Source organism: Cydia fagiglandana, chromosome 11 (genome assembly GCF_963556715.1).
Source record: "Cydia fagiglandana chromosome 11, ilCydFagi1.1, whole genome shotgun sequence".
NCBI lineage: Eukaryota > Metazoa > Arthropoda > Insecta > Lepidoptera > Tortricidae > Cydia > Cydia fagiglandana.
The window spans coordinates 13,405,309-13,427,112 of record NC_085942.1 but is presented as its reverse complement, the minus strand read 5'-3'; the positions used below and the strand labels follow the sequence as shown (position 1 = coordinate 13,427,112).

At 36.9% G+C, this 21,804-nt stretch overlaps 1 protein-coding gene and 1 long non-coding RNA gene across 3 annotated transcripts; one reads left to right on the top strand and one right to left on the bottom strand.

The window, feature by feature from the left end:
- Positions 1-434: 434 nt before the first annotated feature.
- LOC134668668 (uncharacterized) lies at positions 435-1,778 on the bottom strand. Its single transcript, XM_063526111.1, has one exon. It carries the CDS (start codon positions 1,776-1,778, stop codon positions 435-437), a length of 1,344 nt encoding a protein of 447 aa, XP_063382181.1.
- A 13,629-nt stretch (positions 1,779-15,407) lies between these two features.
- On the top strand, positions 15,408-21,534 carry LOC134668565 (uncharacterized). Of its 2 annotated transcripts, none has more exons than XR_010098799.1 (3): positions 15,408-15,599; positions 20,941-21,084; positions 21,298-21,534. It is a non-coding gene; the product is annotated as an uncharacterized LOC134668565 (long non-coding RNA). The 2 variants fall into 2 exon arrangements; XR_010098800.1 differs by having other exon boundaries at positions 20,941-21,076; positions 21,298-21,533.
- Positions 21,535-21,804: the final 270 nt, after the last annotated feature.

The following is a 21,804-nucleotide window of genomic DNA, read 5'->3' as shown; positions in this document are numbered from 1 at the left end:
TGGCTATTCGCTTCTATGCTCGCTTCGCTATGTTCTTAGGTAGGCATATGAACTTGCTTAAGGTCTTCAGAACACCTCTTTTCGTATAAGCATTAGTAATGTTTTATCCTTAGGCAAATCATGTCCTTTTCTAAGTCCCATTTTAATACAAGAATTTTACAGTTTAATCTGTACTAGCATCTGTAATGTTCCTCTACATATTTAAGCTCTTTAGAGTTGGAATCCATATCATTTTACTGTCTTTGTACAGACTCATCGCTTCTTTGACTCCGTTTGATCCTGTCAGATATTATGTACATAGATGTCGCTGGCTAGATTCTTTAAACGTTCATCATTGGTACTGAATAAGTGATGTTCAGATATGATTGCAAAGGGTACACGTATAAATCTGTAATGTATAAGATTCTCTTCTATAGCTAATTTAGATATATCTTTCAGGCACAGGAATCTTGTGACGATGATGTCTCTGTTGCCTGGAGCAATTTCTTAGGGCACAATGCTCTATTATGCTGATTCCTTTCACCACAGTGATAGCAGATGTGTGTTATTCTACATTCATTTTGTCTATGGCCAATTTTCAAACAGATGTAACAACGGTTAGGTATTTTATCTTTCCTTTCAGCCAAGGTCTTAAATTTCGTGCAAGCGTCATTGTAATGATTCTCTTGACAAAATATACATTCTAATTTCCTTCGTTTTTCAGATGCCTGCGCATTATTCGATTCACTATTAGCTTTATATGTTCTTTTCTTAGGCGTGAATGTATTTGAAAATGTTGATGTATTTTTTCTAAATTTATTTGGTTTTTCCCTCATATTTATAACTCTGTGTTTGATTCTACTATCGTTGGATTTCTTCACAAATTTATCTCTAATGTGTAAAGTTTCAGTAGTAAAGGTTGTTTCCATATCTTTAGTCTCAACGCTTATCCTCTTGGCATCTTCTTTTGCTGATATGATAGCGTTTAGTTGTTTTCTTATTTCTTCGATGGATTCAATCTTCAATTTTAGTTTCATTTCATAAATGATGTCTTCAGGAAACTTTTCCATGAAAAGAAATCTTAAATGGTTTTGATTTGTGTCCTCTCCTAGGGACTGTAAGACTCTTAGATGTCTCTCGAGTTCATCTAATGTCTTTCTGCAATCTTCTGGCTTTGTGGCCTTCTTAATCTTATATAAGGAAGAATAGTGAGCGTCAACAATCTGCACTCTGTTGCCATATCTCTCTCTCAGAGTATCTATGGCAATCTTATAATTGTCATTTGTGGTTTCTAAACCATCGATTATGGTTTTCGCTTCACCCTTTAACGATGCTTTAAGGTAGAGTAGCTTATCAACGTCTCGTATATTCCTTTGATCAATGTTGGAACTGAATTGGTCCCAGAATTGAGTCCATTCTAGAACGTCACCATGAAAAGATATTAAATCTAACTCTGGTAACTTGCTCCTATTTGTTGTAGGATCGGATTTGACTTGTCTTGTATCCTTATCAGCTTGAATTCTTGCATTAAGTTCAGCTAAGACTTCATCACCGTCTAGCTGTATCGCAGTTACATTTGAAATCTCATCGGCGTTAGGATCCTTGGACAGGTTGAAGTACTGATAGAGATCACTTTGAAATCTTCCCAGTATAGATTGTAATTTGGAGGCGATGATAGCAGCTTGCTCTAGCTGATCCTTTCCCCATGGACGACACGCACATAGCTCTGATGCTTTTACTTGATGCTCTTTGATGTTTGTGGCAAATGTGGCCAGGCGATTCAGCAGGATAGCTTCCATAGTGTTGTTCACTCTGGAAATGTATTTTTAAACAAGTTATAACAACAGAACTCAATAATGTTGTCAAGTACTTTATACAATTTTCATATTTCCACCGAGTGTGAATCACTGTACCAACAGGAATGTCATCATATGACAGATAAAATGTATATGCAAGTAGTTGATATATGAATATTATTCAAAATGAATTCAACTTTCTAATAAGTACAACATGACTAACATGATGATGATGATGATGATGAACATAGCATAAATTCTCAAATTGCTCCTGGAATACACCAAAATTATTTATTATTGGAGTTTCATATACACCACACACTATGGCATTATTCAAGTATACAACTTGTTCTCATCATATGAACTAAGTGTAGCTCTCACTTACAGTACATGCCTGTACATGTATTGGTATCTGTACATACATACTAACATTCAGTATTTACTTTACCAAATGTGCAATTTATCTAACATATTCCATATGTCACGATTATTAAACATTATCAAACTGCACAACGGGACTTAATCGCGTATGTAAGCGGAAACGAATATCGACAGTCGATAAATCGAATATCGTTAGTGTTGTGTGTCGACAGAGTGACATCCCTAGTGCGCAAAACGTTCAAACTGATAAACAAGACCAAGCCGTTGGCCGTTGTGCAGTTTGATAATATTCCATATGTTTAAAACACAGACTTCATATCACCAAAATATTTATCATAATAATATGTAATTATTATTTGAATATCACTCTATTATTTCATCATCACTGTAGAACAATATTTAGTACTTATTGTCATATGTGTTGCGAGCGCCATCTATTTCTTAGAGATGTAAACACTGTATAAGGTTAATTTTTGAGTAAATTATTCAATTCTTGAAGAATGCAATTTGACAGTAATAATACACAATATTATGAGGCTGTATACCAAGTTAACATTATATTAATCGTGTTTACGTACCTTGTGACTTTGGTCTAAGAATGTTTATCCTCCTCCTCATGTAGAGAAGTAGCTTGGCGTAGAGACGCCTTGTTTTCACGCTCGACTCGAAATTAGTCAGTTCGTACGCTGACTACGCTGTATTTCTTGAAATTCCTATTTCATAACAATACATTAGTTGGGTTTCGTACTCAAGTGCAACAAACAATTATTCTGAGTATATATAGCCTCTGACCCAACGATATAAGTACCTAATTCCTCTCAAGTATACGAATTAGTGCTTACGCATTTTTTAAATAGTAATAATAGTAACATGTCAAGTCGCATAGAAATAAGTCATATTTCTTTCAAGTAAGATCATTTAAATATCTAATTATTACGTAAATTATCACTGTATCTATGATCCCGTGGGTAAGCATTCACGTTTTTATTTATTTACGCGTCGTAATGGCGTTACTTCTTGTAACGAAGTAATTGCGTGACGATTTCTTTGTTATAATAGTGTATACGCTCACAATCACACAGGATGCCTAATAATCCTTGTACAGGGTTTGTTTAATTTACATAAAACAAAATTATATAGATCGATAATTAAACAACTGTACCGCTATTCGGAACCTAATAATAATATAGAGAATGGCAACATTGCGTTGTTGGTCGTATTGTCCTTTTCTAGCATATACGTCCCTCTCTCTCCCACGCTCCCACCACACAGCAGTTTGCTTTTTGGCGGTTGTCGCAAAAAACAAATTTCCAACTCATTGGCTTGCTGTTTTTCCATCTGGAAGGTCGTGAAGCTAAACTGCTGGTGAGTTTTTGAATTTGTACCCCAGTTTAGCTGACTATATTGAAAAACAGTTTCTAACGGCTTTTGCCGTTCGAAATAAATATTTAAATTTAGTGTCCGTTAAACTATCTAGCAAATAAAAACGATCCGGAATAGTAATGTGTAAGTTTTCAAAGGCTGCCTGCGCGCACCGTGGCTATGCTAATGAAAATACTAAAACACATAATGTTATTAGAAAACACATCGAGCTGGTTAAGCATGCACTTGTCACCATTAGAATTTAATTAATTTTATACTACATTAAGTCTCTCCTGAGCCTTAATTATTACTCATTACTTTAAATCTTTGTGTGTCTATAATAACGGTTAAAATTATAACACTTAAATGGTGATGTGTGGAGGCATACCCTTCAGTTTTCAAGTGATTTGTGTTTTCGAATACGAAAGGATCGGATAGTTAATACGTGTTACGTAGAACCTACGTATTAAGGTAGAAGCTTATAGACGTGTAGGGTTTATCTATCTAAGTATGTATCAGCAACTTTCGTTTTATCCCGTTCCGGGTTAAATATAATATTGCAAAATGATTTTTTTGGTAATCAACTTGCTGATAAATAACGTGTACCCGCTTAGGAGTCGACGAAGCCCCGCTTCGCGGGGCTTCTATTTCCGCTCTGAGGGACACAAGGTAACGAACAAACCTACATCGCAAGCATTGCATTAATTTTTGTGGAAAGTGAGTACTTTGGCAGTACGTAAATTTAAATCTGACTAGACAAAGAGAGAGATTAGCATGGCTCTGCGCAAGAATTACATGGAAATCCTTAAGTATTTCACTCCTTATCTTCCAACTTATATCTCTCTAACTAGATCTCTGATTTTGAAAAAAAAAAAATGGAATGTAGGTAGATAGGTATCTTTTTAAATAAATAACAGGTAGCTTAAAAGGTCAACGAAAAGAACTCTTGCATGTAGTTACTATATGTGCTGGTATTATTTTGGATTTGAATAACTTGATTATTCATGCTATATGTAACTACATACAAGAGGGTCAATCTTTAAGCCTACCTACCTACCTACATAAATAGTACCTACACTGGTAAACGTTTTAAATAAAATCGGAAGCCTGTGACTTGAAAGAGCATTAACAATATGGGAATCTTTAGATTGATTCATTGACGAAGACGACGTTTGTTTCATATTGTCAAATTATATTCGCTAACCTAACTATAGAGTTAAAGTTTAGTTATGGCAAATCTGCGCGTCACCGTGAATGACACTTTCTAAAAGTGCCTATTAAAGTAAATCCTTTCCCCTTGTCGAGCGAAGAACTCGCAACTAAGGGAATATTACCCATAAACTTCATTTGAATGATATTCTTATGCCTATGTCTGTTACGGTTCCACTAAGAGAATCTTTTATTCAGTCACAAACTAACGTCAAGTTATTTGTGATGAAACCAATATGTTGTGTACCTATCTAAGCCTGCGCAAGGCTGCCATGTTTCCACCTGCGTAAGGTGTGCCAAAGAATCTTTGATTCATTCACGAACTGATGTCAAGTTATTGATGATGATATTACAACCTATGTAAGCCTGCGCAAGGCATGTCAGAAATTAAATGATATGGTCATAACACAGGCGACCGAGTAGGCCACAATCATAAAATATAACAAAGATGAATATGTAAATACCTCCTTTTAGACAAAGTGAAAAGGGTTCTAACAAAATAATGTTCTTGGTAAAAATCAGTCGAAATAGGCAAGGCTTCATTATTCGAGGTTTCATTTTTGTTTACCAATCTATTTTAAGGGTCCCGAACACCCAATTGGCTAAACCCAAATTTGAACATTTCTAAAATTATAATATAATAGGTATAAAATAACCTAAGATTCCGGGCCTATCTCGACTCATTTTTATTTTAAAGAAGAAAAATATAAAATTGTGGTCTGGAGACGCTAAGCCTCATAACGTGGGTGGCATGGATAATACTAAGAGATTTAGTCACCTAAATTCGACCATAAGCCCAGGCAGAATATTGATAATTAGAATAAGATGTGGTCAATCCTCCAAGGTCCAGATAACCTGTGGACTCTTAATTAAATCGGGCTCACTTAGCTCACGACACGACATAGCTTACGGTTCAATTCTGAAATAAGCTATGGTTAATATCACCCATGGTGTGAAAATAAAATTACAAGAGCACAAACAGCCTGCTCAAGGTGTACAAAGGGTTCCGTTTAGCGGCCCTATGAATATCTAAAAACCTTTGAAGTCTATGCCTGCTATGGCAGATTAGAAATTAATATAAATTATATTTGCCTCGAGAGCACTAGTCTTTCAGTTAACATGTTTACGAGTACCTACCTATGTAGGTACACGACATAACCAAGGTTACCTATTTAATTATTATATCCCTGACTGGCATGGTATAGAAAAATTGTCATGTGCTGCACAAGCATGTTGGAAATAAAAATTTACAAAACTGACCTAACGGGGCGATTATGAATGATTTATTTTACACCCTTATGTCTGCCTTGTGACCCTTGAGGATTCGAACCACCTTGATCGTAAGTGCTCCTATGCACAGATTAAGTTTATTTTAAACTACCCATGCTCTAATCTCAAGGGCACGTGCTTCTATGCACGGACCAAATATTGTTAAGTATCACTTAATTCACTTGTCATTATTCGTCATAGTTTGATACTATACGTTTAACAAATGTACCCACCGTGGAATGTAATGTACCCACTACAAAAGGTTTTTAAGAAACAGTGACTTAACGGTTTGCACGACCGGTTCTAGTACAACTTCTGGGCGGTCACGTCTAGAGCATGACCCTCTAGTTCTCAATTTATACAAAATTATAGCATTGTGATACTATTTGCTTTGCACAATGTGAAACAGAAGCAAGCCTTGCGAAAAGGCGAAGCTATTTTGAAACGCGAGTACTTTTCAAAAATACATTGTAATACATATAAATATGTCTTTGTCGTGGAACAAGTACACCCAAACAAATGCAGTCATTTATTATAATATGTTGGCAAAACTCTGCCAAAGAGTTATATAGTCTGTATTTACAGTGTAACCTAAAGGCATCAATGCACATGAATCTCTTGAAACATGGTGGATCAAATAATTTACACCCCGTCTGTGTCTTGCTCCTATTACCAAATCTACAAGTTAAGGACCTCAACCTATATATAGGTACCCTTCTTGCTCGAGACCTGTAAAAAATGAACACTATAATTTCATGCAGTCACGTGTCGGAAAACTAGGTCCACACACTTAGCGCTATCGTGAATATTATCCAAGAACTCTGTATATTGCCTCCCAGAAGGCGGGATGTTATTAGACTAACCTATATAGTAGGCCAGAGATATAGTATACAAAAGTACACTGGCCCAAATTAAGTAATATTATATTTCAGATCTTGCTATTATTGAAATATAAACAAGTAACAATTATCCTTAGTTCATAAGGAGGATAAGTATACCTAAATATCTAATAGATTCGACAAAGTGTTGATTCTAGCGTTGGATGAAATAGGTCCCTCTTAAAGGGCCTCTGCGCTGTTGGCTTTGGGCGCCCGGCAAAGGTCGGGGACCCCCTGGTTTCCCACAGCAAATAACGTAAAACCACGAAATAAGCACATAAATTTGTATTTCGGTTAAAAGCACCTATGCGATGAGCTAGGGTTTCGAATTAAGTATCTTATTCCTTATAATTTACACACTGAATAGAGAAAACTGAATATTCAGAATTAAGCAATGTTTATGAATAGTTTACAGAAATTAAGCCACTTTAGCGGTCAGAACCAATAAAGTTTTAAGGCTTATGTCTACCAGTAGGCACCAGATAAAGTAAACCACTGAGAAACTACTCTTACTACATATATACAAATTAATGAGTAAAATTAAGGTTATGATAGCTAAACATTAATTTAATTAGAATGACTCGGCAAATATTATTGATAAAGTTCTGTGGCAATTCTACATTAACCATTTGAATGCCAAGAACACCAAAAAAGCGTCATAACTAGTGCCACAGCGCAGTGAACACATTGAGTGTTGTGGCTTAAGCTCTCAAAGTAACCTTCATACTTTTAAGTAAGGTTTATTTAGGTTGACTCGCGTTCTCGTTAGTAAAGCGTTTAAAAGGGTTAAATGCATTTTATAGCTATAACTATAACCTATAACCAAGTATATGGCTTACAGTCATTAAAGAAATTTAGTGATTCCCTATGACATTTCAACAAGTACCTATATAATTTTATTAACTTTGCTTGTGGTGATAGTGATATAACGAATAATTAAAATATTCGTCTATTTAATCCCGAGGGATTCTGGAAATAGGAAAGGTCCTGTCCTTGTTATATTCCTGCAACTGCTTACTTTACTATTATAGATAATTATTATCAAATTTGATAATGATTGCTACTTATAAATAAAAACTACTCTAGTACTTTGTTATTTTTATCTTTTCACACTTTAATTACATTACTCCTTAATAACAGATGTTGTATGCTCCTTGAAGAGTAGACTGACTTATCACATCTTGTTTTACCTAGTTTTCACATACATGTAATTAAGTACCCTTGTTGCGACTCACTTATTCTTTTTGAACATTTATAAGTACATTAAGTACGTATATAAAATGTTAAGTTAGTATTATAATATAATGTATGTGTACATTATTAATAATAAAAATGAATATGAAATATGAATATCAAATTGTAGGTATGCTTTACTAAATACCTCTCTCCTCACAGGTGTTAAAATAAAGGGTGTACTGCATAATTAATTAAACACTCATAATATAATAATATTACATAATATACATAATAAGTACATGTATATAATCACATTGGCTTGGCGTCTTCCCACCACCAGGCGATAACAAACACGTCTCAATATTATTATTAGCGGTACAGTTGTTTAATGACAGCGTTTTACACAAAAATAAAACGCTAATTAAATAACTTACCCTATTCGGAACCTAAAGTTTTAATCCTGCCTGGTGTAAATATGTATAATTTTGAGACAATGAGTTGGAAATTTGTTTTTTGCGACAACCGCCAAAAAGCAAACTGCTGTGTGGTGGGAGCGTGGGAGAGAGAGGGACGTATATGCTAGAAAAGGACAATACGACCAACAACGCAATGTTGCCATTCTCTATATTATTATTAGGTTCCGAATAGGGTAAGTTATTTAATTAGCGTTTTATTTTTGTGTAAAACGCTGTCATTAAAATCGATGATTCAAAGTGGATCCTATACCGCATAGGTTTTTACCTGTCATGTACTAGATTAATCCACTTCCTCAAAATTTCACACAATCACAATGTACTCACCTTTGTTATTTTCACTTTTATTAACAAAACACTGCACAACAAACAAATAACAAAACACTCGTTAAAACTTTCTTCAGTTCTTGAACTTGTTCCGCCATCTTGCGAAAACGAATGAACTACGGAAATCATAGAGGTACAATAACATAGAGAAGACACGGGGAAGTGGCCAAATGACCGAATTACGTAGATTGTTTTTGGTATATTGTCAGGAATGTTAAACGTGTTTTTAATATTGTCGCATTGCGTATGTTTTGTCCCTCATGGAGGCACGCGCACACCACTTCTATAGGATGCTACTTCTATGACGGAAATACGCTGGCGCCAAGCCCGCGCCACACATATGAAAAAATGGCGCGAGAAATTGAATCATCAAGTCGTATTTAATTTTTAGTCATAAAACTCATAAAAAATGCTAATTCAGATTAATATTTTGAATCATTAATTCGTAATTTGTTTATTACATAATATTCAAAGTCGTGATATCGTAAATACGGCTTTCGCGAAATAAATTCGGTAAAACGAATCAAACGCAATATTAATCCTGTAAAGTTCAAAATCGTTTAGCAATCATTAGCAATAAACAAACAATTTAGATGTACGATAATTATGTCAATTATAGGTGGCAGCATATGTATGAACAACACTATCCACAGGGTGACCTTTGACCTCTTCAGAATTTATGTGGGTTTGAATCAAAATCCAAGACACTCTTCCACCAATTTTTGTACCGACGTTGATACAAAATGCTAAAATAAATAGATTGCCTGAATTCAAGTTACTTAAGATTCTAAGACCTTATTAAATGAAATATGAGTCTACTATCAACTTAACATGTATACTTGCATCTTAAAGAACTCATTTCTGCTTCGCTTATATTATTGGGAGAGAGAGGTCAGTTAATCTGTGGATAATGTGGTTCATACCTTATTATAATGCTGAGTATGGAGTATTTCTCCCCGTTCATGAGCTCCAAGCGTAGCTGCCAGCTCTAACCTGATCATATGCCACCACCTGTGTAGAAAATATATTTATGACCATGGGTCACTAAATTATCCCTAGCCTATATCATATTATAACACATATATAATATCTCAAGGCAAATGTAGAACATTGTAACATGTAGGTATATGTAGGGATAGATAGCCAGAAATTCATATTCATAGTAAGATACCACATTGTCCCGCAGGACTCAAATATACATATATATATAGGTATGCAAGTCTGCATAAGATAGTCACAATTCTCTATGTCTCAGAAAGTCTCATAAGTTAAACCTTTGCACCAGATAAGGGGTGCTGTGACCTGGTCGCAACCAGTCACATCTATATACGGATCTGAAGGCACACAGTTCTATCTGTGTCGCAACCTAGCCGCGCCAGCCGCAACCAGTCGGATCCACAGCCCTAAAGGTATATATATGTATCCCAGTCGCAACCAGATACATCTATATCGATCCCTTGGCACACTTAAAGGAGTGTTCGCATGCCTAGCCGCGCTAGTCGCTAACCATTCAGATCCACAACGTATATGTATCCTGGCCTCAACCAGATACATCTATATATTGGCATTAGTTGGGGTGTACTTGTCCCTCGTGAAGGGATAATGGTGCTTAGTCGCAACTAAGCACCCCAAGCCTATTGGTGCTTCTAGACCATTTTCTATATGAGGCTAGGCACAAGCCGGCAGACGCATCTCCGACCTGTCCTGAACATATGCAAGCACACCCTCTGCCAGTAACACAGCTATATAAATAAATATATGAAAATATGTGCATGGGACTAACCAGTCCTCTTTTAAATACATATACTTAGCTTTGAAAGACGATGGTCTCGCTGTACGAAGCTGGCGTCCAGCACACGTACCACTTTATACAAACCACTTTATATTAAGGACTTTTATTTAATGAATCAATCATAAGTTCACAAACTAACTCGCAAGTTTCATACGAGCGAAAAAGGAAGTGTGGTTTGCTTACCATAGACAATATAGAAGCTGTTGCCAGGTGTAATATATATAATACATCGCGGAAGTCCGCGACAAGCGGCTATAGCAGAGGATGCTGTTTCGATTCCAGCCTGGGGCACTGGAGCTCTTGGTCACTTTTTAGGGTTCCATACCCAAAGGGTAAAAACGGGACCCTATTACTAAGACTCCGCTGTCCGTCTGTCCGTCCGTCTGTCTGTATTTCATGATCTTATGAACCGTGATAACTAGACAGTTGAAATTTTCACAAATGATGTATTTCTGTTGCCGCTATACATACTAAAAAATTAAATAAAAAAAATATTTCAGACCCAATATATATTAAAGCCAATACTAGGCTGTATATGGCCGATGAAATGAGTAAGTTTTTATTAATATGTTTTAAATGCCATGTTGGTGGCAAACAAGCATACAAGGCTATTAGTCACTAGAAAGACTAGATCTCTGCTGTGTTACAAATCTATACACTTTATTAGGGTTCCGTACCCGAAGGGTAAAAACAAGACCCTACTATTACTAAGACTCCTCTATCCGTCTGTCTGTAGGTTGTATCTCATGAACAAATAAGTACTAAAAACGGAATAAAATAAATAAAGTGGGGCTCCCATGCAACAAACGTATTTTTTTGCCGTTTTGTGCGTAATGGCACGAAACCTTTCGTGCGCGAGTCCGACTCGCACTTGGCCGGTCTTTCTTAGTAGGTATATGACATTTATTTCAGTTTACTTCACTGTTCGTCTGTCTGTCTGTCACCAGGCTGTATCTCATGAACCGTGATATGTAAGTAGCAACAGAAATACATAATCTGTGAAAATTTCAACTGTCTAGCTATCACGGTTCGTGAGATACAGCCTGGTGACAGACGGACGGACGGACGGACAGCGAAGTCTTAGTAATAGGGTCCCGTTTTACCCTTTGGGTACGGAACCCTAAAAAACCTAACGTGGGTTAGATTAGGTTTTTTAGGGTTCCGTACCCAAAGGGTAAAACGTCCGTCCGTCCGTCCGTCTGTCCGTCTGTCTGTCACCAGGCTGTATCTCACGAACCGTGATAGCTAGACAGTTGAAATTTTCACAGATGTTTTATTTCTGTTGCCGCTATAACAACAAATACTAAAAACAAAATAACATAAAGATTTAAATGGGGCTCCCATACAACAAACGTGATTTTTGACCAAAGTTAAGCAACGTCGGGAGTGGTCAGTACTTGGATGGGTGACCGTTTTTTATTTAGCTTTTTTTTGTTTTTTTTTTTTGCATTATGGCACGGAACCCTTCGTGCGCGAGTCCGACTCGCACTTGCCCGGTTTTTTATTACATACATATTTGTTTTAAGATATATCGGAATAGTACGTTTAGAGTTAAACTGGTGTACTGCCATCTCGCCGAAATATTTTTCGCCTAATTTCACTTCCCAACCAACTTATTGCAGTACTTTTAGTTGGCAAACCAATGCTTAGCATATTATTATTTAGCATAATTTTTATTTGACCACAATTTTATTTAGCAGATGTTCATTTTACCACGATTTATTTAGAAAAATAGTCACTAAGCAAATGTTTTATTATACCTAACTATTTATTGTTACATAACGTTTGCCAAAATTGAAACTTCGCATACTTTTTATTTGATCACAATTTTATTTAGTAGATGTTCATTTTACCAAAATTCATTAAGACAAATAGTCACTGAGCAAATGTTTCAACTTAGCTAACTCTTAATTGTCAAAAAACGTTTGCTTTATTTATACTTACTTTTCATAATATATTTTGATGGCTATTTGACCTGTTGGTGGCTTTTTTTTTAACAAACGTATCTACATATTTCCATGGACGGGTGCCACTACGCTAATAGATTTGATGACTGTACCAACATGTTTTAGGTTAGATGACTGCAATCCCCAAGAAAACGAACTGTTGCCAGAAAAGTGGGTTAGGTTAGGTTAGAACTGCGACCCCACGAAAACAAACTGTTGCCTCAAAGGTGGGTTAAGTTAGAACTGCGACCCCCGAGAAAACGAACTGTTGCCAGAAAAGTGGGTTAGGTTACGGTAGAACTGCGATCCCACGAAAACAAACTGTTGCCAGAAAAGTGGGTTAGGTTAGGTAAGAATTGCGACCCCACGAAAACAAACTGTTGCCAGAAATGTAGTAAACAAAATTACTACCTCCATCATTGAACTGCACATCTCGAAAAAACTACCTACGTAACGAAATAAAATGCTACTGTAATTTGTACCATGAGTAGTTGAGTACTATATTATTAGGGTATTTAGTAGTATGCATCACAATATTAGGCGAAAAATAATTTATGCCTATCAATACATTCGACATAACAATAAAAGACATTTTGAAACATGACCAACTAAATATTTTGCCGGGTGTTGTGGGTTAGGTTAGGTTAGAACTGCGACCCCCAAGAAAACGAACTGTTGCCAGAAAAGTGGGTTAGGTTAGGTAAGAATTGCGACCCCACGAAAACAAACTGTTGCCAGAAATGTAGTAAACAAAATTACTACCTCCATCATTGAACTGCACATCTCGAAAAAACTACCTACGTAACGAAATAAAATGCTACTGTAATTTGTACCATGAGTAGTTGAGTACTATATTATTAGGGTATTTAGTAGTATGCATCACAATATTAGGCGAAAAATAATTTATGCCTATCAATACATTCGACATAACAATAAAAGACATTTTGAAACATGACCAACTAAATATTTTGCCATCATGGACATATATATTACTTCGTAAGGACGCGGCTAACGAGCACTAAAAAGGGGGCCGCTACATGGGTGTGATATTTGCATTTATCACACCCCGGCGCTCAGTCGTGTGGCGAATTGCGCAGTAGAAAGTTGTCACGCAACATAACACAAAAATGCCTTATTGCGTTGTAAAAGGGTGCAAAAACCATTATAGGAAGTATAAGAAAAAAAATGGGACCTCATATCATCGGTAAGTAATTTCCAATTAGGTTTATTTATTGCTTAAAACCAATTTTAAACGATAATTTTATTTCATTCTCACGCGCAACTGATGTTCGCTCGTACGTCATAGCGCTAATGCATTAACCTTGTAAGGACGTCATTTCTCTTTGGAAGTTATTATGAAGTAGAAATGCATAATGCGTGATTTGTATAGGTAAATTTACTTAAATATGATTAGTTGATTACCTACCGGATATAATTACCGAAATTAAAGTACCTATTGTCTGACTTACAGAGTTTGTTCCCGTTTCTTTTACATAATTATTAAAAACATTCAAAATAACAAGATCAAGTATTTGTTATTGTTTTATTCGTTGACTTAGGTACCTAGTATATTAATTCTTGTCAGGTATAAGTTTTTAATTAACTGTAGGTAAAACTCAAAAAAATTTAACAGGTGAGCGCTATAGGAACAAAGCGCGCATTTTCAAACACCGATTAATTCACATCGCTGTATTTATTACTTTCCATTACCTACTTATATTTTTGCATCATGTTTGTGGACAGGTGGCACGCTCTCGTTTCGGAGGCCAAGATTCTCTTTGGATCACTGAGCCAAAATAGTTAGTTAGTTTGTATTGCTGTATAGATTCCTTCTTTTTTACTCTACCTGTTTTGCAAACAAGAAACTGACAGAAATAGTTGTTCGCCGCATTTTACCCGCGAAAGCTCGGGAGGTACTTATCGAACTGTACTGCTGTAGCTAGTAGCTCGGCCAACTTGTCGACCTTGACAGAGCCGGCTTAAGGCTCCTCTTCACGTTGGGCCAACGCCAACGCCAACGAGGGACGCAGCCATGCGGTAGAATGAGATAGCAATATCACTTGCTCCTTCTAACGCATAAATGCGTCTCTCGTTGGCGTTGGCGTTGGCCCAACGTGAAGAGGAGCCTTTACACAGGGCGGCACACCGCACGGCGCGAATGTTTAAAATATTGCATTGCCGCCTGAGACGATAATGACATCACGAAATAACGTAGAAGAACGGAAACTTAGAAGGATAAGTTCGCCCATTTAAATACAATAAATATCGTTTTGATTAACCATAAACTTATTCGACGCTCCTCTGATATAAACCGCGAATAAACTTAACAAGCCTTGTACGCCCGTACAAAGTTATCGCGAGAGTCGAGCTCACGTAGTTGTACGCAGTGTGTAACAACAGATGGCGCTTTTTTGCTGACATGAAGCTCGCAACAGGCAATTCGTATGCATGCGCTCATCCATAGTTTATATCTATGTTTGCCATACAATAATATTGTAAATAATCATTTGCGACATGTTATATATGCGAAACATTGGTTGGCCATCTGATAGTTTTGCCAAATGATACTATGGGAAAAATAGTTTGGGAAGTGATAATTTGCCATACAATTTTCGGCCACATATTAGTAAACCAGTTAAACTGTATGTTATGGATTTAAAGTTATCGGAGATGAGATAGGTATGTAACTGCCTTGATGAAGGTTTGAAGTCTTAAAGTAAATAATTACTCAATTCAAAATTAGTACCTATTATTATAATTTATTTTACCCGAGCGAAGCCGGGTTTTCATCTAGTTAATTTGTATTCCACAGGAGAACTAAATAGCAGTCACGATGGTGGAAAAAGTCCTCCTAGCGTTACTGGTGGCGTGCAGCTCAAATTTCGCGTCTACACACATAGTGACGTCAGCACATTCGGACCTCGCGTTCCTCAGCTGCGTGAGCTCGTTGTCTCACACCGTACAGACCACTCTATGTCCTTTGTACGGGCAAATCGGGGAGTATCCTATGGGTAAGTGATTTATTCCTACTAATGTTCTTCTTCTTCCTCGCGTTATCCCGGCATTTTTTGCCACGACTCATGAGAGCCTGAGGTCCGCTTGACAATTAATCCCAAGAACTGACGTAAGTGCTAGTTTTTACGAAGGGGAAACTAGACATTACTGGGATTAGTCCGGTTTGCTCACGATGTCTTCCTTCACCGAAAAGCAACTGCTAAATATCAAATTATATTTTGTACATAAGCTCCGAAAAACTCATTGGTAGGAGCCGGGGTTTAAACCAGCGACCTCCGGATTGAAAGTCGCACGCCCATACCGATAGGCCACCAGGCTTCTTTTTTTTATTCCTACTGATATTATTAACCCTCTCGATGCGTAAGGCATGCCTGTCGTGTCATGAAATAATTGTTCGCCGCCACAGCCAAAAGTTTTCGAAAAACTGACGTACTTACCTACAGTTTAGGTAAATGAAACTAAGGGTTTATTCCATCTATTTCTCGAATACGATTAGTCGGAACGCCCTAAAGGGAGAGCGAGGGTAATCCCATAATAATCCCATAGTTGCAGTTATCCCGGTCAACCTTGTGTCTGTTACTTCTTCACGCTTAAGAGAGACAGAGCTATGGAAAATGGTGTCGCTTTGCAGTTGTGCTAATGTTGCGTCTAGCAGCACCCATAATGGCTCCTCTACACTAGGGTGGAGTGAAAGTAACCAAAAATTTCTTTTTTCTTTTTTTCAAATTTCCTGTATCGTTAATCGATGATCCTAAGTAAAACCTCTGTCCATACCAAAAATCAGACGTCTAGGACTTAATCTTCAGGTGGCGCACCTTGAAGGTAGTTTACAAAAATCTTTAATTTTTACGCTTAAGTGCGTCCCACTATTCGAAGTCGATTCACGATTTAACTTTATAAACGCGGTGTTTTTAATTGTATCGAAGTGTCATCTCGTATATGAATCGGTTTTATTTGAAGTAAATACAATTAATTGCTTGTGGCGAAGAAGTGAAAATTGAAAGTAAAGTGTTACAAAATGCCAAAAACTCGAAAAGATTTGAGGTGTCCTGTGTTTGGCGATCCACAAAAATGAAGTGGTAATATGTTGCCGTCGTATAGTAATGTGATTAAATATTACTTATGGCACAGAAACTATCTACTCGAGTTGAATAATGGAAAAGATCCTTCAGTCAAAGATATTTGTGAAATAATTGCTACCGATATCGAAAATATATGGGCTAAAGCATCTATCCCTACAATTAGTCATCAACAAGTTGTCGCAAGATTGATTGTGTATTACAACAAGTATAAAGGTGTAAAAAAAACTGCGTAATGACTCCAAAAAACAAACCTTTTATGAAGATTCTCTAAAAAGTTATTTGATATCGCAACATGTAAATGTATATCCAGAGAAGTATGCAAATGTGTAACTAAAGTGCCTGTTGCTGAAGAATTATTCTTGCAAGACCAACGAAATGCATATAGGGACTGTTGACAAGGTGATGACCCAATCTATCCAGCGAGGCGAAATTAGGAAGCGAAAGTATGACCAGTTTGTGCAAAAATCCATGTGTGCTCCTAGTACTTCTTCATCTGCTTCAAATATAATTTGGACGTCTGACAGTTCCAGCACTGATCTTGTCAACAGTTCCTATATACATTTTGCGATCAGTTCGTTGGTCTTGCTAGAATAATTCTTCAGCAACAGGCACTTTAGTTACACATTTGCATAGGTACTTCTCTGGATATACATTTACATGTTGCGATATCAAATAACTTTTCAGAGAATCTTCATAAACGGTTTGCTTTTTGGAGTCATTAAGCAGTTTTTTTACACCTTTATACTTGTTGTAATACACAATCAATCTTGCGACAACTTGTTGATGACTAATTGTAGGGATAGATGCTTTAGCCCATATATTTTCGATATCGGTAGCAATTATTTCACAAATATATTTGACTGAAGGATCTTTTCCATTATTCAACTCGAGTAGATAGTTTCTGTGCCATAAGTAATATTTAATCACATCACTATACGTCGGCAACATATTACCACTTCATTTTTGTGGATCGCCAAACACAGGACACCTCAAATCTTTTCGAGTTTTTGGCATTTTGTAACACTTTACTTTCAATTTTCACTTCTTCGCCACAAGCAATTAATTGTATTTACTTCAAATAAAACCGATTCATATACGAGATGACACTTCGATACAATTAAAAACACCGCGTTTATAAAGTTAAATCGTGAATCGACTTCGAATAGTGGGACGCACTTAAGCGTAAAAATTAAAGTTTTTTGTAAACTACCTTCAAGGTGCGCCACCTGAAGATTAAGTCCTAGACGTCTGATTTTTGGTATGGACAGAGGTTTTACTTAGGATCATCGATTAATGATACAGGAAATTTGAAAAAAAGAAAAAAAAAATTTTGGCCACTTTCACTCCACCCTACTCTACACGATGGGCCAGCGCCGGCCACTCCAAGGGACGCAGGCATGCGGTAGGATGAGATAGAAGAAGAAGAATAAGAAGAAGAAATACATTTATTTTAACGTCACAACATAGTACAATAGTACATAGTACATAGTAGTAGATAGCAATATCACTTGCTCCCTCTAGCGCATAAATGCGCCTTGCGTGGAGTGGCCGGCCTTGGCCCATCGTGTAGAGGAGCCATAAGGTTGACTACACTCCGACGCTCAGGAAGCTAGTGTGGGGTCTCTCTTAACGGCTGAACGGATTAAGCTGAAAGGTTTAAAGTTTGAGTTTCGACTCGTGAAAAAGGATAAAATAGTTTTATCACGGATACCATTATTCTACGTAGACGCGAGTAGCTGCTATAGTAGAAAATAATCTATAGAAAGTTACTGATATCAACCAGCCACTAGAGAAGTTATTTAGAAAGGTGTGATCCTGATCCTCCAAACGGAACCCTACTGCTAAGATTCAGTTGGACGTCGTTTGTATATCAGCGAGCATAAAAGTTTAAAGGCACCGAATCTGTATTTCTATTTCATCATCATCATTTTAGCCTCCTGTCCTAGCTCACTGCTAGACTTTGAAAAAATTTCGTATCTCACACTGCTACTCAAATAGTTACCTTTGAGTAGCAGTGTGTGCATCACATACTAGATACATAGATATTAAATTTTTCTTTTGTTTGACAGAACCAGATCCCCACGAATATTTTTGAAAGTAGTGCCGATGTGATGTCTCTCTTTGTGTACCTACGCCACTTATCCCGGTCCGGGGCTAGTCTCATCCAGAAGTGTTTCCTTTGTATTCACACGGAACGCTCCATTTTGCGTATTCTGAACTTTTGAAGTTTCCTTCCATGTTATTGTTATGCCTACCTATACTTGAATGTTTTTAAGGAAAACGATAATCAAACTATCTCGCAATATTATTCAAATATTATCTTAAATATAGCAATAACTTTTTCAACTGCATAATATTTATGTGAAATGGTTGCTGATTAAAGTTGATTATGTATTACTTACTTACGCACAATACGCACATGCTGACATTATACAATGCACGGGTCAATAGATTACTACCGAATTCATTGGAATATTTACAGTGATAAGTTTGTACGAGTAAACATCTTTTACCTATCCTTTACCGAACCAAACCGTGTGAACGCCCGATACCTGGGCCCGTAGCCAATTGAACGTGCCAATCGCTTACGCTCCGTAGCGATCGAAACGCAACTGTCACTGTCTCACTAATATGGAAGAGTGATAGAGAGACACAAAGCGATTCGATACCGAAGCGATAGCGATTGTCACCTTAGCTAGGCCGCCTGCACCCCTAGTCTTACGACGGCAACGCCACACATTCGTCACTGTACCCCTCTCGTCGAATTATGGTCCTGACGGTTCCTTTAAGTCTATTTTTGGTAGGGCTTAAGTTAAATAATATCTAAAAAAAATTTTACGTGACAGCCGCTGGCCGGGCGTTAGGCCAACTATCTTATTATAAATTGGTATACTAGAAATAGGGACTAGAAACTAGAATTAATCCATCTAAGCTAACAGCGCTGCTATATTATACAGGTTATCTGAAAAAAATAACTGCATTCCCGTCGCCAGGGTGGTTTTGGGATTATACTGAGCAACTTTTACTATGGGACCACAAAATTTACACTCCCATAGAAAATGGACTATGGAGCCAAAATGTATGAAACATCCAATTTTTTTTTTTGTGATTTCGGGTTTGTAGTAGTAGTAGTAGTAGTAAACACTTTATTGCACAAAACAAGTACATAACACAGAGAGAATACAATAAATGTGTGCGAACTCTAAAAGTTGCTCAGTAGTCAGTATAATAATTTAAGTATGTACCAAACTTGTTACTAACATAATATGGGACTAGTCCTGAAATAAATATTATTCATTCATTCATTCATTCATAATCCCAAAACCTCCCTGCCCTCCCTGGCAACGGGAATGAAATTATATTTTAGTCATCGTGTATTTATCAGAAAAACATAAAGTGCGACAATGCGCATCTCGCCCGACTCAACGGAACATATGTATTTTGAAATACGCGCTGAACCGTTATTTTTGCTTCTACCCAAATTTTCGAAATGGTGTATCTATATCTATTATCCGAGTAGATATCTACAGTGCTTCCTACAGCCTATATATCACCTTTCATTCGCCCCATTGTGTAATACTTGTTTACAACGAATTAAACTTGTTTACATAATCCGGGATAACTTTTTAATTGACCAGACTGCGATAGTCGGTAGGAAACTAAACAGCGGACATATTCCGAAACGTAAAATATAAAGCAATTGAATTTCAACGAGTGCATAAACGCTCGAACTAAATGAGTGCAAGCGTGGATATCAAATTGGTATTAAATGTAACCTTTCTGAATACGAGCCAAGTAGGTTGATACGGAAACTTGTACTGTATAATGACCCCCCGTTTAATACTTCGCTTGCATACCTATTAATCGAACGAAAACACCGAAGTGTTTAATAACAAGTTGTTGTTAATTGTAGTTAATAATCAAATCCGTTTCCTATTTAAAGTTGATCAAGCAGATCTTATCAGTAGAGAAAGGCGGCAAATTTGAAACATGTAGGCACGAAGGGATATCCTCTCATAGAATATTTGAATTTCACACCTTTTTCTACTGACAACATTGGCTTGACCATCTATAGTTTAATTCGATCCACTTTTAGAACGCACTGCGCTAAATTTCTTGCGGTTTTCACTCTAATTTCTCGCAGTTTCAGTCTTGCAAGTGCATGCGTTTATGAAGCATGCCGTACGTTACACTTTTCGCGGTAAATCGCAATAAATTAATCGCAGTGCGTTCTAAGCCTCCACTATTTGTTCAGAATACATGCACCCCGCATTGGACCCTCGCGAGGCGGAGACCAGAAACTGGGAGTTCCGAAACAACATGAAGAGATGCTGTACGAGACCCTGCAGCATATCCGAGCTGGTCGCAGTGTGTTAGACGAATTAGATGAGGTACTGAGGTATTTAGTGATTTTATTTTGTTAACACTATAATAAGGCAGGAATTATGCAAAGTTCAACCCTATCAATTTGAGATAAAGTTCAAAATCAGGTAGCAAATATATTCCCTGTGCCTTGTAGAGGTTTAACGTAAAAAGAGAAGGACAGATCGAAGTATTATTTTCGCAATGACCTTTGTGTCGGACTAAAATATATTTTATTATTATATTTCAGATAACGTATGACGCGTATATCAGGATTTGGAAAGAGTGACCGGATCGCGGGCTTGTCGTATGCGACGCAGTTACCTTTGTACCTTCGATTTATTCAGTGCAGCGCAGTGTATTCAATAAATATAGTTTATTATTTGTAGTTGCGATCACTCATTTATTTTTGTAAATGTATAATGTTATTCCTTCGAAGCGTGACCCTTTCCGTATGAAAACAAGAATAAAATAATCCCTATTTTTCTGGTATGTTATTATATGTTGGTCCAGCAGTGGACTAATATAGCCTGATGATGATGATGATGATGATTATAGGTTCGTTCGTAATACCTTTTGTTTTAAGCATAAGCTAAAAATTAAACATAAATCGAGCCCCAGAGAAAAACATATCGGCTATTTTTGAGTGCTCGTAAGAAACCACCAATTGTCGCACCAATAAAAGTCTGCAGCGGATTTGATAGCCCACGCAATGTAAGTGTTATTTATACGCCATAATTTCATAGAAGTTTGACGT